This window comes from Rhinopithecus bieti, unplaced genomic scaffold (genome assembly GCF_001698545.2).
Source record: "Rhinopithecus bieti isolate Rb0 unplaced genomic scaffold, ASM169854v2 scaffold_905, whole genome shotgun sequence".
NCBI classification, from domain to species: Eukaryota; Metazoa; Chordata; class Mammalia; order Primates; family Cercopithecidae; genus Rhinopithecus; species Rhinopithecus bieti.
The window spans coordinates 652,433-673,460 of record NW_016803348.1 but is presented as its reverse complement, the minus strand read 5'-3'; the positions used below and the strand labels follow the sequence as shown (position 1 = coordinate 673,460).

The 21,028-nt window shown below is 37.2% G+C and overlaps 1 protein-coding gene across 1 annotated transcript in view; it reads left to right on the top strand.

Annotated features, from left to right (window-relative positions):
• Positions 1-8,068, top strand: part of SLC4A4 (solute carrier family 4 member 4) — a 350,025-nt gene extending 341,957 nt beyond the window's left edge. Inside the window, exons 24-25 of the mRNA XM_017879095.1 lie at positions 2,991-3,070; positions 3,780-8,068. Coding sequence (XP_017734584.1) covers positions 2,991-3,070; positions 3,780-3,885 — 186 coding nt within the window. The 3' untranslated portion in view covers positions 3,886-8,068. The remainder of the gene's footprint in view (positions 1-2,990; positions 3,071-3,779) is intronic.
• The last annotated feature ends 12,960 nt before the right edge of the window (positions 8,069-21,028 follow it).

The following is a 21,028-nucleotide window of genomic DNA, read 5'->3' as shown; positions in this document are numbered from 1 at the left end:
TAATTATAATAAAACTTTATTTTTACATACCCTAAGCTTCACTCTTCTTTTATCCATAACCTTTTAAATTTTATTTGGTAGTCTTTTCCCTTACCCAAATCATCCCCAGTTTTCCAACTGCTAAATTAATAACCACATTTTTAATTGATTTTTCTTTTTTTTTTCCTGTTGGTATTTTGAATTGCAGCTTATAATACTACATCACTGTCACTGTTTGTCTTCCTTAGGTTTTAACTAGTGATCAAATCAGCTCAAAAGAGAAATTGCATCATTGGTCTCTCAGTGATCAATAAATCAATTGTTAATATTAAGAATTTGGAAAAATTTAATTTTGATTAAATTAGCAATCATAAAGTATTAGTACAACTTTCTAGATATAACTTATATGCATTTGCTTTCTAATCTCTTCATTCTCCCTTTTCTATTTCACAATTATTGTTATAACTGCACTGATCTTTCTAGGGTGATAGGCTGGTGGCTATGGTGCAATGGTTTGTGACATTTTTTTCTTCTGTAATTGAATTAACAGGCCATTTAGTAATGTCAGTGACCATTTCAGACTTTCCCAATAGCAGGTAGCAATTGCCATCAAGCTACTTTCTACTTTGCGTTCTCATTGAAGAAAATGCATCCTTTTAGATTCAGATGCCCTTCAGAGTACACTGATCTGTTACAGAAAAAGACAGTTAAGACGCTTTTATTTCTATTTTACCAAACCACCTTGACTTCAATAGGAGGTTACTGTTATCAAGAAATGTTTGGAATGAATGTCTATTGATAAAAAATAATGGGTGTGTTAGTTATCAATCATTGAGTAACAAATTACCATAAATCTTAGCAGCTTAAAACAGCAAACATGTTTTCTTACACAATTCCTGACATTCAGGAATGCAGGGGCAGCTGATTTTGGTTCTGGCTCAGAGTCTCTCATGAGATTGCAGTCAGAGCTATCAAGCTGTCAGCTGGGGCTGAGTCTCTGAAGACTTTTTTTTTTTTTTTTTTTCCAGGAAGAAATGAAAGGATGTATTGAAAATTATAGTATACTCCCCGTTGTGGGAGTGGGCCCAAGAATAGGGACTCAAGGGCCCCCTTACAAAAATTTTTGGAAGTTTACCCTCTACTTGGGGTACGCCCTATGTAAATGAAGAGGATGAAGTAAAGTTACAAACTCATTTACTTGGCCTACGCCCCATGGAGAGGATATTTCCTGTCATAGCCAAAGTGTGAATAGGCCTTATGTTCCCTGCCTCCAGACCCTGTTTTCCTGCCTCATCTCCTCAAGGAGAGATGTGATCTCCCTAAATCTTCATCGGAGGCAGAGGGACCGATGGTCTTTTTTCTGTAACTGCTTCATTCTGGCTTGGGGCATACTCCCTACCTATTGGGGATCACTGAACTCTCACCCTGCTCTTAGTCTAATGAAGGCAGGGTAGCTTCTTGATGGCCAGGGCGGTGTCTTCACCTGGAACTGGCTGGAACCTTTGTTGCATGATCATCTGAAGATTGATGGTCTCTAGGCAAGAGGAAATGAATTTGGTTAAAAAGGGGGAATCTTTTTGAACAAAATTCTGAGAGGCCGTTGTTTTGAACTAAGCTCATGCACTAGGCCCCAACAGACCAAACCAAAGCAAAATGAAGTCATTTGTGCTAAGGCTATAAGGAAACACATGAATTCTAGAACAGACCAGGTTTTGTTTTTTCTTCTGCAAATCTCTATAACAGATATTCTTGACAGCATAGGTATCCACCCACTAAGGTTCCCATTAAATATTTTAGTCTCTGAAGACTTGGTTGGAGCTGGGGATCTGCTTCCAAAAGCACACTCATGGGGCCCTTGGCATGACGTTTGTTTCTTTACCTGTGGGTATCTCTGTAGGACTGCCCATGACATGGCCTCCCTCAGAGCCAGTGATAAAAGAGAAAGAAAGCAAGACAGAAGCTGCAGTCTTTTATAACTGAATCTCAGAAGTAACAGACCATTACTTCTGTCATCTTCTGATGGTTATGCAGCCCCACACTGTTAACACTGGGAAAGAATTACACAAATTCATAAATACCAGGAGACAGGGATCACTGAGAGCCATCTTGGAGGCTGGCTACCAGCCTGGATTTAAAGAACCAAGAACTAAAGCAGTCTTACCTTTGGTGTCCAGTTTGTAACCTGTAACTTGTAACCGAGGCTAATTTCTGCTAACTTAATGGGGTTTGGTTATGAATTTCTTTTTTAATTTAAGCTCCTCAAGCCATGTTCCAACTTCAGTTTTTATCTGTGGAGCATTAATAATAAAAGCACACTTTGACACACATGTGCTTAACATGTATATCTTCTGTTGGCGTCATAACCTGGTATAGCCCCTTATAAATAAATGTAAAAGCTATTTTAAAAAATCACTAGCCAGAATTTGAGGCTCATGGAAAAGTTTATGTGCCAGTTGCCCTTCATCCTCTCAAAACCCCTTTTAAAGGATAAATTGCAAGTTGATACGATATTAGAAGTTTACTTAAACAAAATACACTTGAGCATTTTGCCTGAAATGTTTCCTAATGTCATGTTTATCTTTATAATCCATGATGAAAGAACAGAACTGATAGAAGTAGTGTTGCAGTATGAGTAAGTACCTCAAAGAAAATCTTTTTTTTTCCTTATGAACAACAGCAGGCAAACTTAGGAATGCTGAAGATGGAAAGAAATCCAAAAGCAAGCCTTAGACAGTAAGAGAATGTTGTCACCCTCTAAAAATGATTTGCTTTTTATTCTTCTCACTGACAAGATAGCAGTGATCCATCCCAGAAAACCTAACGTAAAGGAAACGAAGTGATTTTGTCTTCATCACACTAGAGTCTTAGCTTAATACATTTTTTATTGAAATGCCTAAACTTGTCTTTTCACTCTTACCAGTTATGGAAGATGCATCAATTTTGTGAAGAATTTTGTTTTATACTTCACCATAGACCTACTATTTACGTTTTTTAAAACTTTTATTTTCCAGGAGAAAGATCACCAACATTCCTTGAACGCCACACATCATGCTAATAAAATTCCTTTCCTTCAGTCACTCGGTATGCCAAGGTAAAGGACAGCCCAGTATTTTATGTTGTTCTGTGGAATAATTGCCCCACACAAATGTAGTTAATGGTGGGTTATTGACATAACTTCTTGTTCTCCTTCCTCTCTATGATTTCTCTTAAATAAATTACCCAGTGACCAAAACTTGCTCCAGCTTTTACTAGTAGAAAGCATTCTAAGAGACCTACTTACTCTTACAAATAAGGGAATCTTTCAGTATCATTAAGTTACAACCCAGGATCAACATTAGCTCTTTTAATTTCAATATCATCCCTGATTTGAAGGGGTGTAACTGGCACTTTCTGACAGTTCTTCTCCAGTGGTTTCTTTCCCTCTTAACAAAGTTCCAGAGATTTCAGGTTCTACTCGATTTTCTGAAATCTCTGAATGTTTTTGTTATGTCAGTCTTTTTGTCGTTTAATTTCTGACAGCATTACCCACATGGTAGTACCTCTTTTCCTTTTGTGTTTGTTGTTTTTATTGTTTTTATTCTAGGTATGAGATCTTAGGAATTTTTTTTACTTGAATTTCTTGACTCTACTGATAACCTTCATCCCATTTAAAGTATTTGTTTTTAATACACAAAGAGAATATAAGTATTAAAAGAGAACAAGGAAGGACATACTTGACTTCTATACAATGCATAAACATTTGACAGATGATGAAGGAAATCTGATTTACTTACTACTTTTTTTTTTTCCTTTTTCTCTAGTCCTCCTAGAACTCCAGTAAAAGTTGTGCCTCAAATTAGAATAGAACTTGAGCCTGAAGACAATGATTATTTCTGGAGGAGCAAGGGAACAGAAACTACATTGTAACCTGTTTGTCTTTCTTAAAACTGACATTTGTTGTTAATGTCGTTGGTTTTTGTTTGGCTGTTTGTTTATTTTTTAACTTTTATTTTGTCTCAGTATTTGGTCACAGGCCAAATAATACAGCGCTCTCTCTGCTTCTCTCTTGCATAGATACAATCAAGACAATAGTGCACCGTTCCTTAAAAACAGCATCTGAGGAATACCCCTTTTGTTCTTAAACTTTCAGATGTGTCCTCTGATAACCAAATTCTTCTGTCACTCAAGACACAGACACACACAGACCCTGCCCTTTGCCTCTATTAAGCAGAGGATGCAAGTATTAAGGATTTTATAACATGAAAATATTGAAGGAACTTAAAACTTTAGCTTTGGGGCTGTGCTTACTGGCTTGTCTTTGTCTGGTAGAGCAAACCTTGACCTCCAGACAGAGTCCCTTCTCATTTATAGAGCTCTCCGGGACTGGAAAAAGTGCTGCTATTTTAACTTGCTCTTGCTTGTAAACCCTAATCTTAGAGTTATCAAAAGAAGAAAAACCTGAAGGTACTTTACTCCCTATAGAGAAACCATTGCCATCATTGTAGCAAGTGCTGGAATGTCCCTTTTTTCCTATGCAACTTTTTTTAACCCTTTAATGAACTTATCTGTTGAGTACATTGAAGAATATTTTTCTTCCTAGATTTTGTTGTTTAAATTATGGGGCCTAACCTGCAACTTATTTTTTGTCAATTTTTAAAACATTTTTTTAATTACTGTAAAGAAAATGAATTTTTTCCTGCAGCAGGAAACATAGTTTTGAGTAGTTCTACCTCTTATTTGTAGCTGCCAGGCTTTCTGTAAAAATTGTATTGTATATAATGTGATTTTTACACATACCTACACACACAAATACACAATCTCTAGGGTAAGCCAGAAGGCAAGATCAGATTAAAAGCACCATGTTTCTAAGCATCAATTTTTCCCTTTCTTTAAAAGAAACTTAACTGTTCTATGAAGGAGATTGAGGGAGAAGAGACAAACTCCTATGTCATGAGAAGAACCGATGTTCTGATAATAGTAGCATCTGTGTGCAGATGCTGATTGTATGACCACGTCAATGTCCTATGCAGTATTGTTAGACATTTTCTCATTTTGAAATATTTGTGTGTTTGTGTATGTGCTCTGTGCCATGGTTGGTGCATATATGTGCAATGTTAGAAAGCAAAAGAGTGACGGTAGGCAGAGGGCAAAGTCATTGAGTCTCTTGTGCCAGTTTTCATAAAACCCAAACCACATATGAAAAAATCCATTAAGGGTCCAAGAAGTCTGTCCATATGAAAATGAGAGTAAATATAGTTTATTTCCCAGATATCAGTCATTATAATTGATATAATAGCTTGTACATGCAATATAAAATTCATAGGAGTATTAATAGCCCATTTACATGTCTATAAAATGTAACGGGATTACAGAGCTGCAGAGTACAGTGTAACAGTACTCTCATGCACTTTTTCAGGATGCAAAGGCAATTATTCTTTGTAAGTGGGACTTTTAGAACACATTAGTGTACATATATGTATGTATATTTCAAAGTACCACACTGAAAGTTAGACATTTATTAACCAAATTCAACATGATATTTAAAGGTTGTTTTTAATATGATACATTACATATTGTGAATGTATATTAAAAAACATTTTAAATGTTAAAATTATAATTTTGAATTCATATAACCACAACTGTGATATATCCTAACTATAACCAGTTGTTGAGGGTTATACTAGAAGCAGAATGAAACCACATTTGTTGGTTTGATAATATGCACTTATTGATTCCCACTCATTGTTATGTTACTTAAATTATTATTCTGTCTCCTTGTAATTTTGATTACAAAAATGTTATTATCCTGAGTGAGTTGTTACTTTTACAGTAACTGATACTCCTAAAACTTTTAATTTATACAAATTAGACAATAATGACCCCAATTTTTTCATTAAAATAATAGTGGCAAATTATATGTTATTGTGTTAAAACCTCACCTGTCAAATTCTGGCTTCACATTTGTATTTAGGGCTATCCTTACAATGATTATTCTGTATTATCTAGCTTTCTATTACCCTAATATAAACCAGTATAAGAAGACTTTCCCTTTTTCTTTACTCACAGAAGCATCAATAAATTGTTTAAAAACCATGTATAGTTTCAGCTTAACCTGTGATCTTGTTAAGTTAAAGGTACTTTTGTTTACTTTTATAAAAGCTCTAGATAAAGCATTTTTTTTCTGATCATGAATCAAGTATCTGTGGTTCATGCCCGTCTCTATACCTATCAAAGAACTCCTGAAGCAACTTAACTCATCATGTCAGCCTGTGAGTAGAGGTGAAACCTATGTGTACCTCTGTTTATGATCCATATTGATATTTATGACATGAACACAGAATAGTACCTTACATTTGCTAAATAAACAGTTAATATCAAATCCTTTCAATATTCTGGGAACCCAGGGAAGTGTTTAAAAATGTCATTACTTTCAAAGGAACAGAAGTAGTTAACCAAACTAACAAGCAAAACCTGAGGTTTACCTGGTGACACCAAATTATCAGTATCTTAGCTAAATTTACCCATTGCCTAAGAGTGAACCAGATTTGGTGGTGGTTTTGTTTCTATGCAAACTGGACACAGATTATAACAGTACATTTTTTTATAAGTGTTTCTCCCTTTTCTCCATAATGTGACTTGCGGAGATAAAGGATTCAAAAGATAAAGACAAAGTCCGCTTAGAGTTGTTAACCAGAAAGTCCTGGCTGTGGTTGCAGAAACACTGTTGGAAGAAAAGAGATGACTAAGTCAAGCGTCTGCCTTATCAAAAGAGCAAAAATGCATCTGGTTTTGTGTTTGGGAGAAAAATATCTTGGACACACTGTTTTCCTTGATAAAAGTCATCTTCTCTTCTGTGTGAAATGAATACTTGGAATTCTAATTGTTTTGTGTGCCAGGGGCAGTAATGTCCCTGCCTCTTCTCCCAATCAAGGTTGAGGAGTGGGGCTGGGGAGAGGACTTAACTGACTTAAGAAGTAGGAAAACAAAAACCTCTCTCCTCAGCCTTCCACCTCCAAGAGAGGAGGAAAAAACAGTTGTCTGCTGTCTGTAATTCAGTTTGCGTGTATTTTATGCTCATGCACCAACCCATACAGAGTAAATCTTTCATCAACTATATACTGGTGTTTAATAGAGAATGATTGTCTTCCGAGTTTTTTGGTTCCTTTTTTAACTGTGTTAAAGTACTTGAAATGTATTGACTGCTGACTATATTTTAAAAACAAAATGAAATAATTTGAGTTGTATTACAGAGGTTGACATTGTTCAGGGGTGGGACAAAGCCTTCTTCAATCCTTTTCATACTACTTAATGATTTTGGTGCAGGAACCTGAGATTTTCTGATTTATATTTCATGATATTTCACATCTGCTCTTCACAGCATGAGCATGAAGCCCAGTGGCACTAAGTGGCTGGGTACAATCAAGTGATATTTTATAGCACTTCACTATCTGAAAGGCCATGAGTTTTCAGATGATTTCATTGAGCTTCATTGCAGCCTAAAATTTTAAAAAAGTTTTGTAATATGCTAACCAGTCAAGTTGTGTTTTGACCAGAGATTTAGATATGTCCAATTTCCTGGCTCATTTCATTGTGCTCTATGGGTACGTATAAAAAGCAAGAATTCTGTTTCCTAGGCAAATATTGCAACTCAGGGCTAAAGTCATCCAGTGAAACTTTTAGAGCCGGAAGTAACTTTGTCCCAGTCCTACAATGTGAAAAGAGTGAATAGTTGCCTCTTTTTAGCCATTTTCATGGCTGGTACATATTCGTACACATTACTTTTCAGAATCAATATGCACTTTCAGATATTCTTATTTTTATTCTCTTAAGTCTTTATTAACTTTGGAGAGAGAAATGATGCATCTTTTATTTTAAATGAAGTAGATCAACATGGTGGAACAAAATGATAAAGAACAGAAAACATTTCAATATATTACTAATAACTTTTCCAATATAAATCCTAAAATTCCTATAACATAGTATTTTACAGTTTTATGAAGCTTTCTATTGTGACTTTTATGGAATTAAGAGATGAAGAAGATGAGATATTTTAGCATTTATATTTTCAAAATTATATGTATACTTAAAATAAAGTAACTTTATGCATTTATGAGTGTCAAGTGTTTCTGTTCAATGCCTCAAATAATTGTTAAATGCCTATTATTTTACTTCTTTGGGTGATGCAGGGAATACAAAGATGATCAAGTCAGAGTCCCTGTCCCCACGTTGCTTTAGTTACTCCAGGCAGGAGGATAAAATGAGTGTCCAAATTATATTTTTTAAAAAAGCTTGTAAGAATTATCTAAGTATTAATGAAATGTTATTATGCAAAGAATCAAAGCAAGAAAAAATAGGTCCAACTAAGAGCGATAGGAATTTTTTTTTTGAGAAGATAGTATTGTCTTCTTTTATAAAGTTAGTGAAATATAAAATACCACTTTCTTGAATTCAGGATGTGGTATACAGTAAATTAATTCTCAAAACAAAACAAAAAAACTGCTAAGCATAATAAGTACTTATTAAAAAATAATTGTTCAAATGAATGAAATCTTAGAATGATTTTTAACAGAAGATACATTATATACACTTTTGCTGGGTCTGTCCAAGGTTTTGTGTAATATTTAAAACTCTCTAGGTAGCTTCAGTCCAAAATTAGAATCAGAGGGTGGTGGTGTTGGGTTGGGGGGTGGGTACCAAATAATAGAAGTGATGAAAGAGAACTTCTGGTTGCAGTAAAAGGTGATGTAAAAACAAAAATAATGAGGTGGTGACATTGGCTCAGTCTTTCAATCTGAAAACGTAACGGAGATAATCGCTCTGAGTATGAGGGGACTGATAGTGGTGATGATAATGGGGGCTAGGGAATGGGATTTGGATTTTATCATTGAGCTGAAAGAAGCAGCAGAAGCCACACACAGAATGGATTCTAATATGGGAGAATTTGTATCTTTAGCATACACACAGAAGATTCATTAAATAATATTGTCATGCGTAACAATAAAAGTCAAGAAATTAGATCAAATTATATTTAGTATATTATGAAAAAATTATACTTTTGCATATGTTTTTGCATTTTTACCAACCTTCATTATGCTATATAGCCTACCTGTCCCCTCTGAGAACTAGGAGGTAGAACACAAAACCCTCTGAGATACCAAATCTTCTTTCTCAAGGTCTAGGCATGACAGCTTGAGCACCTTAGATCTCAAATCCTTTCAGAATATATTTATGCTCATTTAATTCAAAATGTTAACAAGCTCAGTCATCTATAGATTTCTTTAAATGGAGGAAATTAGAAACAACAGAAAATTATTGATAAGAGAATTGATGTAGCAAGAATAGCTTAGTCTTAACAGGAAGAAAGAAGATATTTAAAAACTGTATAAGATATATTCAAATACTTAAGAATTGGGTTATTTGGTTCAGAGGCAGGACACCACAACTGGTCTTTTATATTGACTGAAATCCACTGATTAAATTATTAACCTGATTAAATATCTTAAAGGTAAAAGTAAATTGTAATTAGTGGTCTGAATAATGATTTAGGAACATCAAGAAAATATTAATCCATATTTGATTTTTGTTCATTCATCCTTGATAAACATTGAATGAGGTAGTTGCTGAAGAACCAAAAATAAGACATGATTCTTAATTTCAAGTAACCATCAAATGATAAAGAAAGATGTGTAGTCAAAGTAGTGCAATAAAAATTTATAAGCACTATAATAGAAGTATGTGCTGGGTACCGAGGATGTCCAAATGAGGAAGTTAACAATTCTTTATGGGAATAAGAGGCCAAATTGTCAGGAAGTCTGAAAGCAATCTGTCCGTTTTTTTGTGTGTGTGTGAGCAAGTGTTTGCCAGATAAATAGTCTGAAGTGGAATTAAGAACGTGGTTAAAGACATTTCAAACCTGGAAGCTGTAAGACAAAATGGTGCAGGCAGAGAATTGCCATTCATTTGTTCTATTACTGACTTAATAATAATGGGACATCTGTGTGCCAGACTCTTTGTTTAGTTAAAGCAGTGAACAAAAAAAAAAAAAAAAAAAAAAAAAAAAGATATAATCCCTGCCCTAATGAATTGTGTGTTTTAGAAGAGGAGATATATAATAAATAAACTTAAAAATTGTAAATACAGTATTATGAATTACAATAAGTGTTGTAAAAGGATAGGGAAATGGGAGAATAAATCTGGCTAATGGATACTGGGTGGACCTTGGAGGGATAGTTGAGTGGAGACCTGAAGCATGTGTGGAAGAAGGCAGGTAGATGGTGAGATGATTGGCCTAGGCAGAGGAAACACCATGGAAGTTAAGACAGAAGGGGCTGAAGGAGGAAGAGAATGTGGAAAGTTCAAGGAACAGTATATTTTTGTGGAGACTAAGTACCAGCATATCTGACTGAACACATTGGCCAGTTAGGAGCTTGTGGTCTGACCGGGGAAGGTCTGAACGAGGCTTTTCAGAGATGATAGTTTCTGAGAAAACAAGGTCCGTGATGTGTTTCCTGGAGATAGTGTACATCTCAGCCATGTTTGACACCATGGTACCCTTCCTGCAGCTCAGATTTGGCCTGACATTAAAGGGCAGTGGCAATCTGTTAAGGGTTTTTGGAAGAGAAACAGCTCATTGGGATTTGTCCAGAATAAGGAATAGATTGGAGAGGTGCTGGACTGAGGCAGACTGACCAATGGAAACCATTGCAATAATCCAAATGAGGGATGATAGTGGGATTGATCCAGAGTTAGGCTTTGCCAGGAGGGTGCATCAGATGGGCAGCAGAGCTTCTGGACACTTCCGTCTCCTGGATTTTCTCATGTATTTATGCCTAAATCTTCTTAGAATTTGTCACACCTTTTTATTTCTTCTTCAAACAAATTGTCAGTGTTTAAGTCCTTTGTCTCTCTCTTTCTTCTTAGGTGCTTTTGTGAGCTCCCCTTCCTCTTGTCTGTTTCATACTTGTATTCTTCCAGGTTTCTGCCCAAGGCATGACTCTTACTCCTCTTGTTCTGTCACAGCAATGGTACCCATTTGAAGCCACCTATGTGTCTTCAAATAGCATCCATATGCTGATAACTACAAAATCAGCACTTTCAGTTCAGATCTCCCCTGAACTTTTGACTTAGATATTCAACCGATTCCAGAACACTTGGATTTAAATGACATGTGTTAACTTATCCAAATCAAAACTTGCCCATCTACCCCACTGAAGCACATCTCTCAAGTTCCCTATGTCACAAAGAGAATGCCATCTGCCAGGCAGTAGCTTAGTTCAGGCACCTGAATGTCATTCTTAATTCCCACCTCTTATTTCACTCCTTCAATGAACCATGAGTGCTGTTCTACCTCCTTAGCAGATCAAAATCGTCAACTTGTTATACATATCTTCATGACCACTACACTGGTCTAGATGTCCATCATCTACTACCTGGATTGTGAAATACCATTTCCACTGGTGCCCATGCCTCCAGGTTTTCCTGTTGAGAGAAAAATATATACTTCCTATCCTGCCTCCAAGATATATATTTTAAATATAAAATAATTTCTATACAAATTGGTGAACCAAGACCTCACTTTTGAAGACTCTATTACAACGATTCTTAATAAAAACATTATGGAAGAGGGCACAGGTGAACCAGAGACTCCCACAAAGTTCAGAATGATGAAAGGCAAATGCAAGTTTGAATGATGAAGCCACCTATGGACTAGAACACATGCAAAGTAAGCCACAGTAAAGGCCATAGATGGATGGCCAAGAGAATCTCATGAAGCCTTGGACTCAAACATTGCAGGCAGTACTGAAGATGGGAATGGGAAGTGGGGCTGGCTGAGAATGGATGTCAACACTAGATGTGTATAGTAATCCCCCCCCCCCCCACCATCCTTAGGGAATACATTACAAGACCTGCAGTGGATGCCTGAAACAGTGGATAATACCGAATCCTACATACACTATGGCTGTTCCTATAGATACATACCTATGATAAAGTTTATAGATTAGGCACAGTAAGAGATTAACAACAACAACAACAAAAATAAAACAATTATAAGAATTCACCAACATCACTAGACTTGCACTTTGGGGCCATTAAGTAAAGTAAGGGTTGCTCGAACACAAGCACTGCAATACTGCAACAGTCAATCTCATAATCCAGGTGGCTACTAAATGAGTAAAAAGATGGTGGCATAGCCAGTGTGGAGACACTGGATAAAGAGAATATTCACATCCCAGGCAAGATGCGGCAGGATAACACAGTTTCATCACACTACTGAGAATGGCATGCCATTTAAAGCTTATGAATTGTTTATTTCTGGAATTTTTTAATATTTTTGCACTGCAATTGAATGTGGGCAACTCAAACTGCAAAAAGCAAAACCACAAATGGGGGGACTACTGTATATAGAACTCCCTCTCCCACCTCTGCTTGCCAATCAACCTAATGCCAGTTTCTTATCTTAGGTAAAAAATCAGAGGGTTCTTCTCTAAGATAATTGGACCAATTGCCTTGGGAGAAATTAGGATCTCCTTTCAAAAAGCTCTCCTCATTCTGACATTAATGACTCGTTACCTTTCTGTATAACTAGGCAAGGTGTAAGAATCAACAAGACTCTCCTGCAGACATAAAGCTCCCTGTCAAATATTTGTCTCAAGTTCTAAAATGTAAAATGTGTAGATAGGACAATAAAAATCACAAAACACTTGAAGAAATCCTTTAGGCATTACAGAGAAAGACTGAGATTAATAGAAAATATAAACTCTATGAAAACAAATATCTCAGAGAGTAGCAGATAACTTTTAAAATCATTCTAATTTGTATTTGAGAAAAGCTTACCTATACACACTCAGAATAGGATGATTTAAAATGAACAATAAAAAAATGAAAAGAGCACTTGAAAATTACAAATACAATTCCAATTTTGTTTAAATTAAATAATAGTTAGAAGATAAAGTTTATGCAATGTCCCAAAATATAAAATCAAATTTTTTTGAAAAAGAAGAGAAAACTATATATAAGAAAAAGTATAGGGTATCAATCCAGGAGGACCAATTTTCAGCTGATAGGATTCCCACAGGGAGAGTTCAGGGAAAGTGAAGGGGAAGACATTTTCTATAAAATAATAAAGAACATTTCTCAGTAACGAAAGGAGATATATATCTTCAGATATAAATCTGAGTGAACAGAACAACAAATAATTAAAAATACATACTCATAACGTTGAATTTTAGATTACCAAAAATAAAAATGTTTCAGAACATGGGATTAAGTATCTCAAAATTGCCCAGAAATAAAAGGCTACCTACAGAGAAATCAGAACCAAGGTGGTAACAGTCTTTGCAACAGCAAAATTGTTTACTAGAAGATACTAGTATAATGTCTTCAAAATTTTGGAAGATTATTTAAACCTAAAATTCTAGACCCAACTAACTTATCAGTCAAATAGACAGTAAAATAAAGTATAAAGAACGTAGAAATCTTCAAATGCCAAATGTTCATCTTCTATTCAACTCTTCTTAGGAAATTACTTAAGGATGTACCTCACAATGAAGGATTTAACTGAGACATGAGTAAGCATCACAGAAAATAATGATTCAACCTTGTTGAATGATAAAGTCCAGAATAATCACTGTTCATCAGGCCTAGTGAACAAGCAATCAAAACTAAATTAGGGTCGGGGTGGTGGCTCACGCTTGTAATCTGAACACTTTGGGAGGCTGAGGTGGGCAGATCACCTGAGGTCAGGGGTTCAAGACTAGCCTAGCCAACATGATGAAACCCCCATCTCTACAAAAAAACAATTAGCAGGGTGTGGTGGCATGTGCCTGTAATCCCAGCTACTGGGGAGGCTGAGGCAGGAGAATAGCTTGAATCCAGGAGGTGGAGGTTGAAGTGAGCCAAGATTGTGCCACTGCACTCTAGCATGGGTGACAGAGCAAGACTCCATCTCAAAAAACAAACAAACAAATTTAGGCGAACAGAAGTCTTGGGAAAGAACATTTTAAAAGCACCCCAAGGAATGGATAAATGGCTGAAAGCTTGAATATACGATAAAGGCCCTTTTATAAAAAAAGGCAATTCAAAATTCCTAGAAAAACAAAAAGTTGTACGAGAAATTTGTGGCCTAGATATTTGAAACCAATCCAAACCAGACTTAGTAGACCAATAGTAGTTAGTAGACTTCAGCAAAAGAATGTGCTAGATTCCAACAATGAGGTAGAACCTGTAAAATATTGAAGATATGGTGAAGAAGGCATATGTTTATTTTCCAAAAAAGAAAACAAAGACAATGAAAGACTCCAGGAAAAATAATAAAAAATATATACCACTTCAGCAGCAAATACTCCAAATATATAGTCAACTTAAATGTTGAGCTACTGATGGTGCAGATAAGAAAAGAGATCTTTTTTGAACTTGACATTCTCCTTTGAGTGGCTCAGGTGTAATTATACTGGATATGTAATTATAACCCACTACTTGAACATTAACATAGCCATAACCTACTAGAACATTAACATAGCCATAATATTAACATAGCTATAATCACGGAAACACAATTTATTGGTTTTAGCATTCACAATGAATCTATAAACAAGGCATAGAATGTTTTAGATGTTAGAGAACTGAATGCAAATGATATTATCCTTGACAATGCAACAGGCAGCTGAGAGAATGTTGGGAAGTAGAAGTGAGAGAAGAGACGAAGAGCAGTGTGAGGACACCAAGTCAGTCAGTGATGTGTTTGGAAAAAATAACAATTTTGAACTTTGCCTCAAATAGTCTGGGGTTAAGTCACTTTCGGCTTTTGTTCCATGTGTTGATGTCAGGGCTGGCATCTCTGTGATTCTCTTGGTTGTTTTATTCATGTTCACAAGATGGGTGTTGCATTTTCAGTTATCACATCAAAACACCAAGAAGCTAGTAGACAGGTAAGGGGCTTTCTCCTAGGCAGGCTTTGCCTTTATATTGGAAGGGAAGTTCTACCTGTAAGACTTCCCTTTATGTTTCACTGGGCAGATTTGAATTAACTGCCCACACTTGGATCAATCACTGTTTAATGGCATTTTGATTAGCATTTTCTGAACCTAGTCTGGGGTTAGAGTCTACTTCCTGAGCCGAGGGATCTTAGTCCACTACCTGAACAAATTGGAGTTGGTGTGACGGGATAGGAAAAATGCATGTTGAAAGGTGAAATAACACTATAATATTTTCTGTTTTGAAAACCAGCATTCTCCAGTATCTGGAATGCTTTTTGTCTTCTTTACCTTATTCAACCTGACCTTGTGTCTCAGGTCATCTTGGTTAAAATTTAGCTTAGACAGGAAACTCCAAACGTTAGAATTTAGCAGCGGAATTGTCAAGGGGGTACATCAGTTAAACATTAGCAGTATGATTAAGTTACTCAACTGGCGGACAATTGCTGACTTTGGGCAGAACCACAAGAAACTATGAACTAGTGGATTAGTGAGAATACATTAGCTGTTTTCAAAGGATCCGTTTTTTGAAGGGTGAGACTGCTATTAGATGCTGTGCTTAGAAAAGTGCTGAGTACGGTGGCTGGTAAGATGGCTGAATAGGAACAGCTCCAGTCTGTAGCTCCTAGCAAGATCAATGCAGAAGGTAGGTGATTTCTGCATTTCCAGCTGAGGTACCCAACTCATCTCATTGGAACTGGTTAGACAACGGGTGCAGCCCACAGAGGGTGAGCTGAAGTAGGCTGGGGCATCGCCTTATCCAGGAAGTGCAAGGGGTCAGGGAGCTCCCTTCTGTAGCCAAGGGAAGACATGAAGGACTGTGCCATGAGCAACGGTGCACTCCACACCAGATACTATGCTTTTCCCATGATCTTCGCAACCCACAGACCAGGAGATTCCCTCAGGTGCCTATGCTACCAGGGCACTGGGTTTCAAACACAAAACTAGGCAACCTTTTGGGCAGACACCAAGCTAGCTGCAGGAGTTGTTTTTCATACCTCAGTGGTGCCTGGAATGCCAGTGAGACAGAACCATTCACTCCCCAGGAAAGGGGGCTGAAACCAGGCAGCCAAGTGGTCTAGCTCAGCGGATCCCACCCCCATAGAGGTCAGCAAGCTGATATCCATTGACCTGAAATTCTTGCTGCCAGAACAGCAGTCTGAAGTGGACTGGGAGGCTCAAGTTTGATGGGAGGAGAGGCGTCCATCATTACTGAGGCTTGAGTAGGTGGTTTTCTCCTTACATTGTAAACAAAGCATCCAGGAAGTTCAAACTGGGCAAAGCCCACCACAGCTTGGCAAAGCTGCTGTAGCTAGACTGCCTCTCTAGATTCCTCCTCTCCAGGCAGGGCATCTCTGAAAGAAAGGCAACATCCCCAGTCAGGGGCTTATAGGTAAAACTCCCATCTCCCTGGGACAGAGCACCTCAGGGAAGGGGTGGCTGTGGGTGCAGCTTCAGCAGACTTAAACGTTCCCACCTGCTAGCTCTGAAGAGAGCAGTGGGTCTCTCAGCACAGTGCTCAAGCTCTGCTAAGGGACAGACTGCCTCCTTAAGTGGGTCCCTTATTCTCGTGCCTCTTGACTGGGAGAAACCTCCCAGCATGGGTCAACAGACATCTCATACAGGAGAGCTCCAGCTGGCATCTGGAGGGTACCCCTCTGGGATGAAGCTTCCAGAGGAAGGAACATGCAGCAATCTTTGCTGTTCTGCAGACTCCATTGGTGATATCCATGTAAACAGGGTCTGGAGTGGACCTCCAGCAAGCTTCAACATACCTACAGCAGAAGAACCTGTTAGAAGGAAAACAAACAAACAGAAAGGAATAGCATCAACAAAAGGATGACCACACAGAAACCCCATCTGAAGATCACCAACATCAAAGACCAAAGGTAGATGAATCCATGAAGATGAGGAAAAACCAGCATAAAAAGGCTGAAAATTCCAAAAACAAGAACACCTCTTCTCCAAAGGATCACAACTCCTCGCCAGCAAGGGAACAAACCTGGATGGAGAATGACTTTGATGAATTGACAGAAGTCGGCTTTAGAAGGTGGGTAATGACAAACTCCTCTGCGATAAAGGAGCATGTTCTAACCCAATGCAAGGAAGCTAAGAACCTTGAAAAAAAAGTTAGAGAAATTGCTAACTAAAATAACCAGTTTAGAGAGGAACATAAATGACCTGATGGAGCTGAAAAACACAACATGAGAAATTCATGAAGCATACATCAGTATCAATAGCTGAACTGATCAAACTGGAGAAAGGATATCAGAGACTGAAGATCAACTTAATGAAACATAGTGTGAAGACAAGATTAGAGGAAATAAGAATGAAAAGAAATGAACAAAGCCTCCAAGAAATATGTGACTATGTGAAAAGACCAAACATATGTTTGATTGGTATACCTGAAAGTGACAGGGAGAATGGAACTAAGTTGGAAAACACTCTTCAGGATACTATCCAGGAGAACTTCCACACAGTGGCATGACAGGCCAACATTCAAATTCAGGAAATACAGAGGAAACCACAAAAATATTCCTTGAGAAGAGCAACCCCGAGACACGTAATTGTCAGATTCACCAAGGTTGAAATGAAGAAAAAAATGTTAAGGGCAACCAGAGAAAAAGGTTGGATTACCCACAAAGGGAAGCCGATCAGACTAACAGCAAATCTCTCTGCAGAAACCCTACAAGCCAGAAGAGAGTGGGGGCCAATATTCAACATTCTTAAAGAAAGGAATTTTCAACCCAGAATTTCATATGCAGCCAAACTAAGCTTCATACACAAAGCAGAAATAAAATCCTTTACAGACAAGCAAATACTGACCGATTTGTCCCCACCAGGCCTACCTTAAAGAGTTCCTGAAGGAAGCACTATATGCAGAAAGAAAAAAACAGTACCGGCCATTGCAAAAACATACCAAAATGTAAAGACCATCGACACTATGTAAAAACTGCATCAAATAATGGGCAAAATAACCAGCTAGCATCATAATGACAGGATCAGATTAACACATAACAATATTAACTTTAAATGTAAATGAGCTCAATGACCCAATTAAAAGACACAGACTGGCAAATTGGATAAAGAGTAAAGACCCATTAGTCGGCCGTATTCAGGAGACCCATCTCATGTGCAAAGACACACATAGGCTCAAAATAAAGNAAAAAAAAAAAAAAAAAAAAAAAAAAGCAGGGGTTACAATCCCAGTCGCCAATAAAATAGACTTTAAACCAACAAAGATCCAAAAAGACAAAGAAGGGCATTGCATAATGGTAAAGAGATCAATGTAACAAGAAGAACTAACTATCCTAAATATATATGCACCCAATATAGGAGCGCCCGGATTCATAAAGCATATTCTTAGAGACCTACAAAGAGACTTAGACTCCCACAAAATAATAGTGGGAGACTTTAACACCACACTGTCAATATTAGACAGATCAATGAAACAGAAAATTAACAAGGATATCCAGGACTTGAACTCAGCTCTGGACCAAGCTGACCTAATAGACATCTACAGTACTCTCTACCCCAAATCCGGAGAATATACATTCTTCTCAGCACCACATCACACTTATTCTAAAATTGACCACAAAATTGGAAGTAAAACACTCCTCAGCAAACACAAAAGACAGAAATCGTAACAAACAGTCTCTCAGACTGCATTCAAATTAAAACTCAGGATTAAAAAACTCACTGAAAACTGCACAACTACTGGAAACTGAACAGTCTGCTCCTGAATGACTATTGAGTAAATAAGGAAATGAAGGCAGAAATAAGTAAGTTATTAGAAACCTATGAGAACAAAGACACAATGTACAAGAATCTCTGGGACACAGCTAAAGCAGTGTTTAGAGGGAAAATTATAGCACTAAATTCCCACAGGAGAAAAAGGGAAAAATCTAAAATTGACATCCTAACATCACAATTAAAAGAACTAGAGAAGCAAGAGCAAACAAATTCAAAAGCTAGCAGAAGGCAAGAAATAACTAAGATCAGAGTAGAGCTAAAGGAGATAGAGACACTAAAAACCCTCCAAAAAAATCAATGAATCCAGGAACTGTTTTTTTGAAAAGATTAACAAAATAGATAGACTGCTAGCCAGTCTCATGAAGAAGAAAAGAGAGAAGGATCAAATAGACACAATAAAAAATGATAAAGGGGATATCACCACTGATCTCACAGAAATACAAACTACCATCAGAGAATACTATAAACACCTCTATAAAAATAAACTAGAAACTCCCCATCCAGCTACCATTGACTTTCTTCACAGAATTAGAACAAACTACTTTATATGGAACCAAAAAAGAGCCCATATAGCCAAGACAATCCTAAGCAAAAAGAACAAAGCTGGAGGCATCATGCTACCTGACTTCAAACCATACTACAAGGCTACAGTAACCAAAACATCATGGTACTGGTACCAAAACAGATATATAGGCCAATGGAACAGAAGAGAAGCCTCAGAAATAATGCCACACATCTACAACCATCTGATTTTTGATAAACCTGACAAAACAAGCAATGGGGAAAGGGTTCCCTATTCAACAAATGGTGTCGGTAAAACTGGCTAGCCACATGCAGAAAACTGAAACCGAATCCCTTCCTTACACTTTATACAAAAATTAACTCCAGATGGATTAAACACTTAAATGTAAGACCTAAAACTATAAAAACCCTAGAAGAAAATCTACACAATACCATTCAGGACATAGGCATGGGCAAAGACTTCATGACTAAAACACCAAAAGCAGTGCAACAAAAACCAGAATTGAAGAATGGGATCTAATTAAACAGAAGAGCTTCTGCACAGCAAAAGAAATTATCATCAGAGTGAACAGGCAACCCACAGAACAGGAGAAAACTTTTGCAATCTATCCATCTGACAAAGTGCTAATATCCAGAATCTATAAGGAACTGAAATTTACAAGAAAAAAACGAACAACCCCATCAAAAAGTGGGCGAAGGATATGAATGGACCCTTCTCAAAAGAAGACATTTATGCAACCAACGAACATATGAAAAAAAACTCATCATCACTGGTCATTAGAGAAATTGCAAATTAAGACCACAATAAGATATCATTTCATGCCAGTTAGAATGCTGATTATTAAAAAGTCAGGAAACAACAGATGTTGGAGAGGATGCGGAGAAATAGGAATGCTTTTATTGGTGGGAGTGTAAATTAGTTCAACTATTGTGGAAGACAGTGTGGTGATTCCTCAAGGATCTAGAACCCACAATACCATTTGACCCAGCAATCCCATTACTGGGTATATACCCAAAGGATTATAAATCATTCTACTATGAAGACACATGCACACGTGTGTTTATTGTAGCACTGTTCACAATAGCAAAGACTTGGAATCAACCCAAATGCCCATCAGTGATAGACTGGATCAAGAAAATGTGGTGTATATACACCACAGAATACTATGCAGTCATTAAAAAGAGGAGTTCATGTCCTTTGCAGGGACACGGATGAAGCTGGAAACCATCATTCTCAGCAAACTTACACAGGAATGGAAAACTAAACACCACATCTTCTCATTCATAAATGGGAGCTGAACAATGAGAACACATCGACACAGGGAGGGGAACATCACATACCAGGGCCTTTCGGGGGTTGGGGGGCTAGGGTAGGGATTGCATTAGCAGAAATACCTAATGTAAATGATGGGTTGATGGATGCATCAAACCACCATGGCACGTGTATACCTATGTAAAAAATCTGCATGTTCTGCACATGTATCCTAGAACTTAAAGTATAACAATAATAATAAAAAGAAAAGTGCTGAGTAAGTATCTATTATCTGACATGGGCAGCTTGGCTCTTCCAATAAAAAATGCAATATAATGCTGTTGGCTTATTAATAAATCTTTGTGAAGGACAGTAAAGAAGACCATATTTTCTTTGGGTGCAATGCTTAAGAAATCAAACAGATACTCAAAAATTTGGAACAGCTGGATGTTGGGTTGCTTATGCGGAAGGAAGTATACTGAAGTGGCTAAGCATCAAGGCTTTAGAGTCATCTTTGAATTCTGGCCTTGCAACCCTTTCTGAGTCTCAGTTTCTCTTCTGTACATAGAGG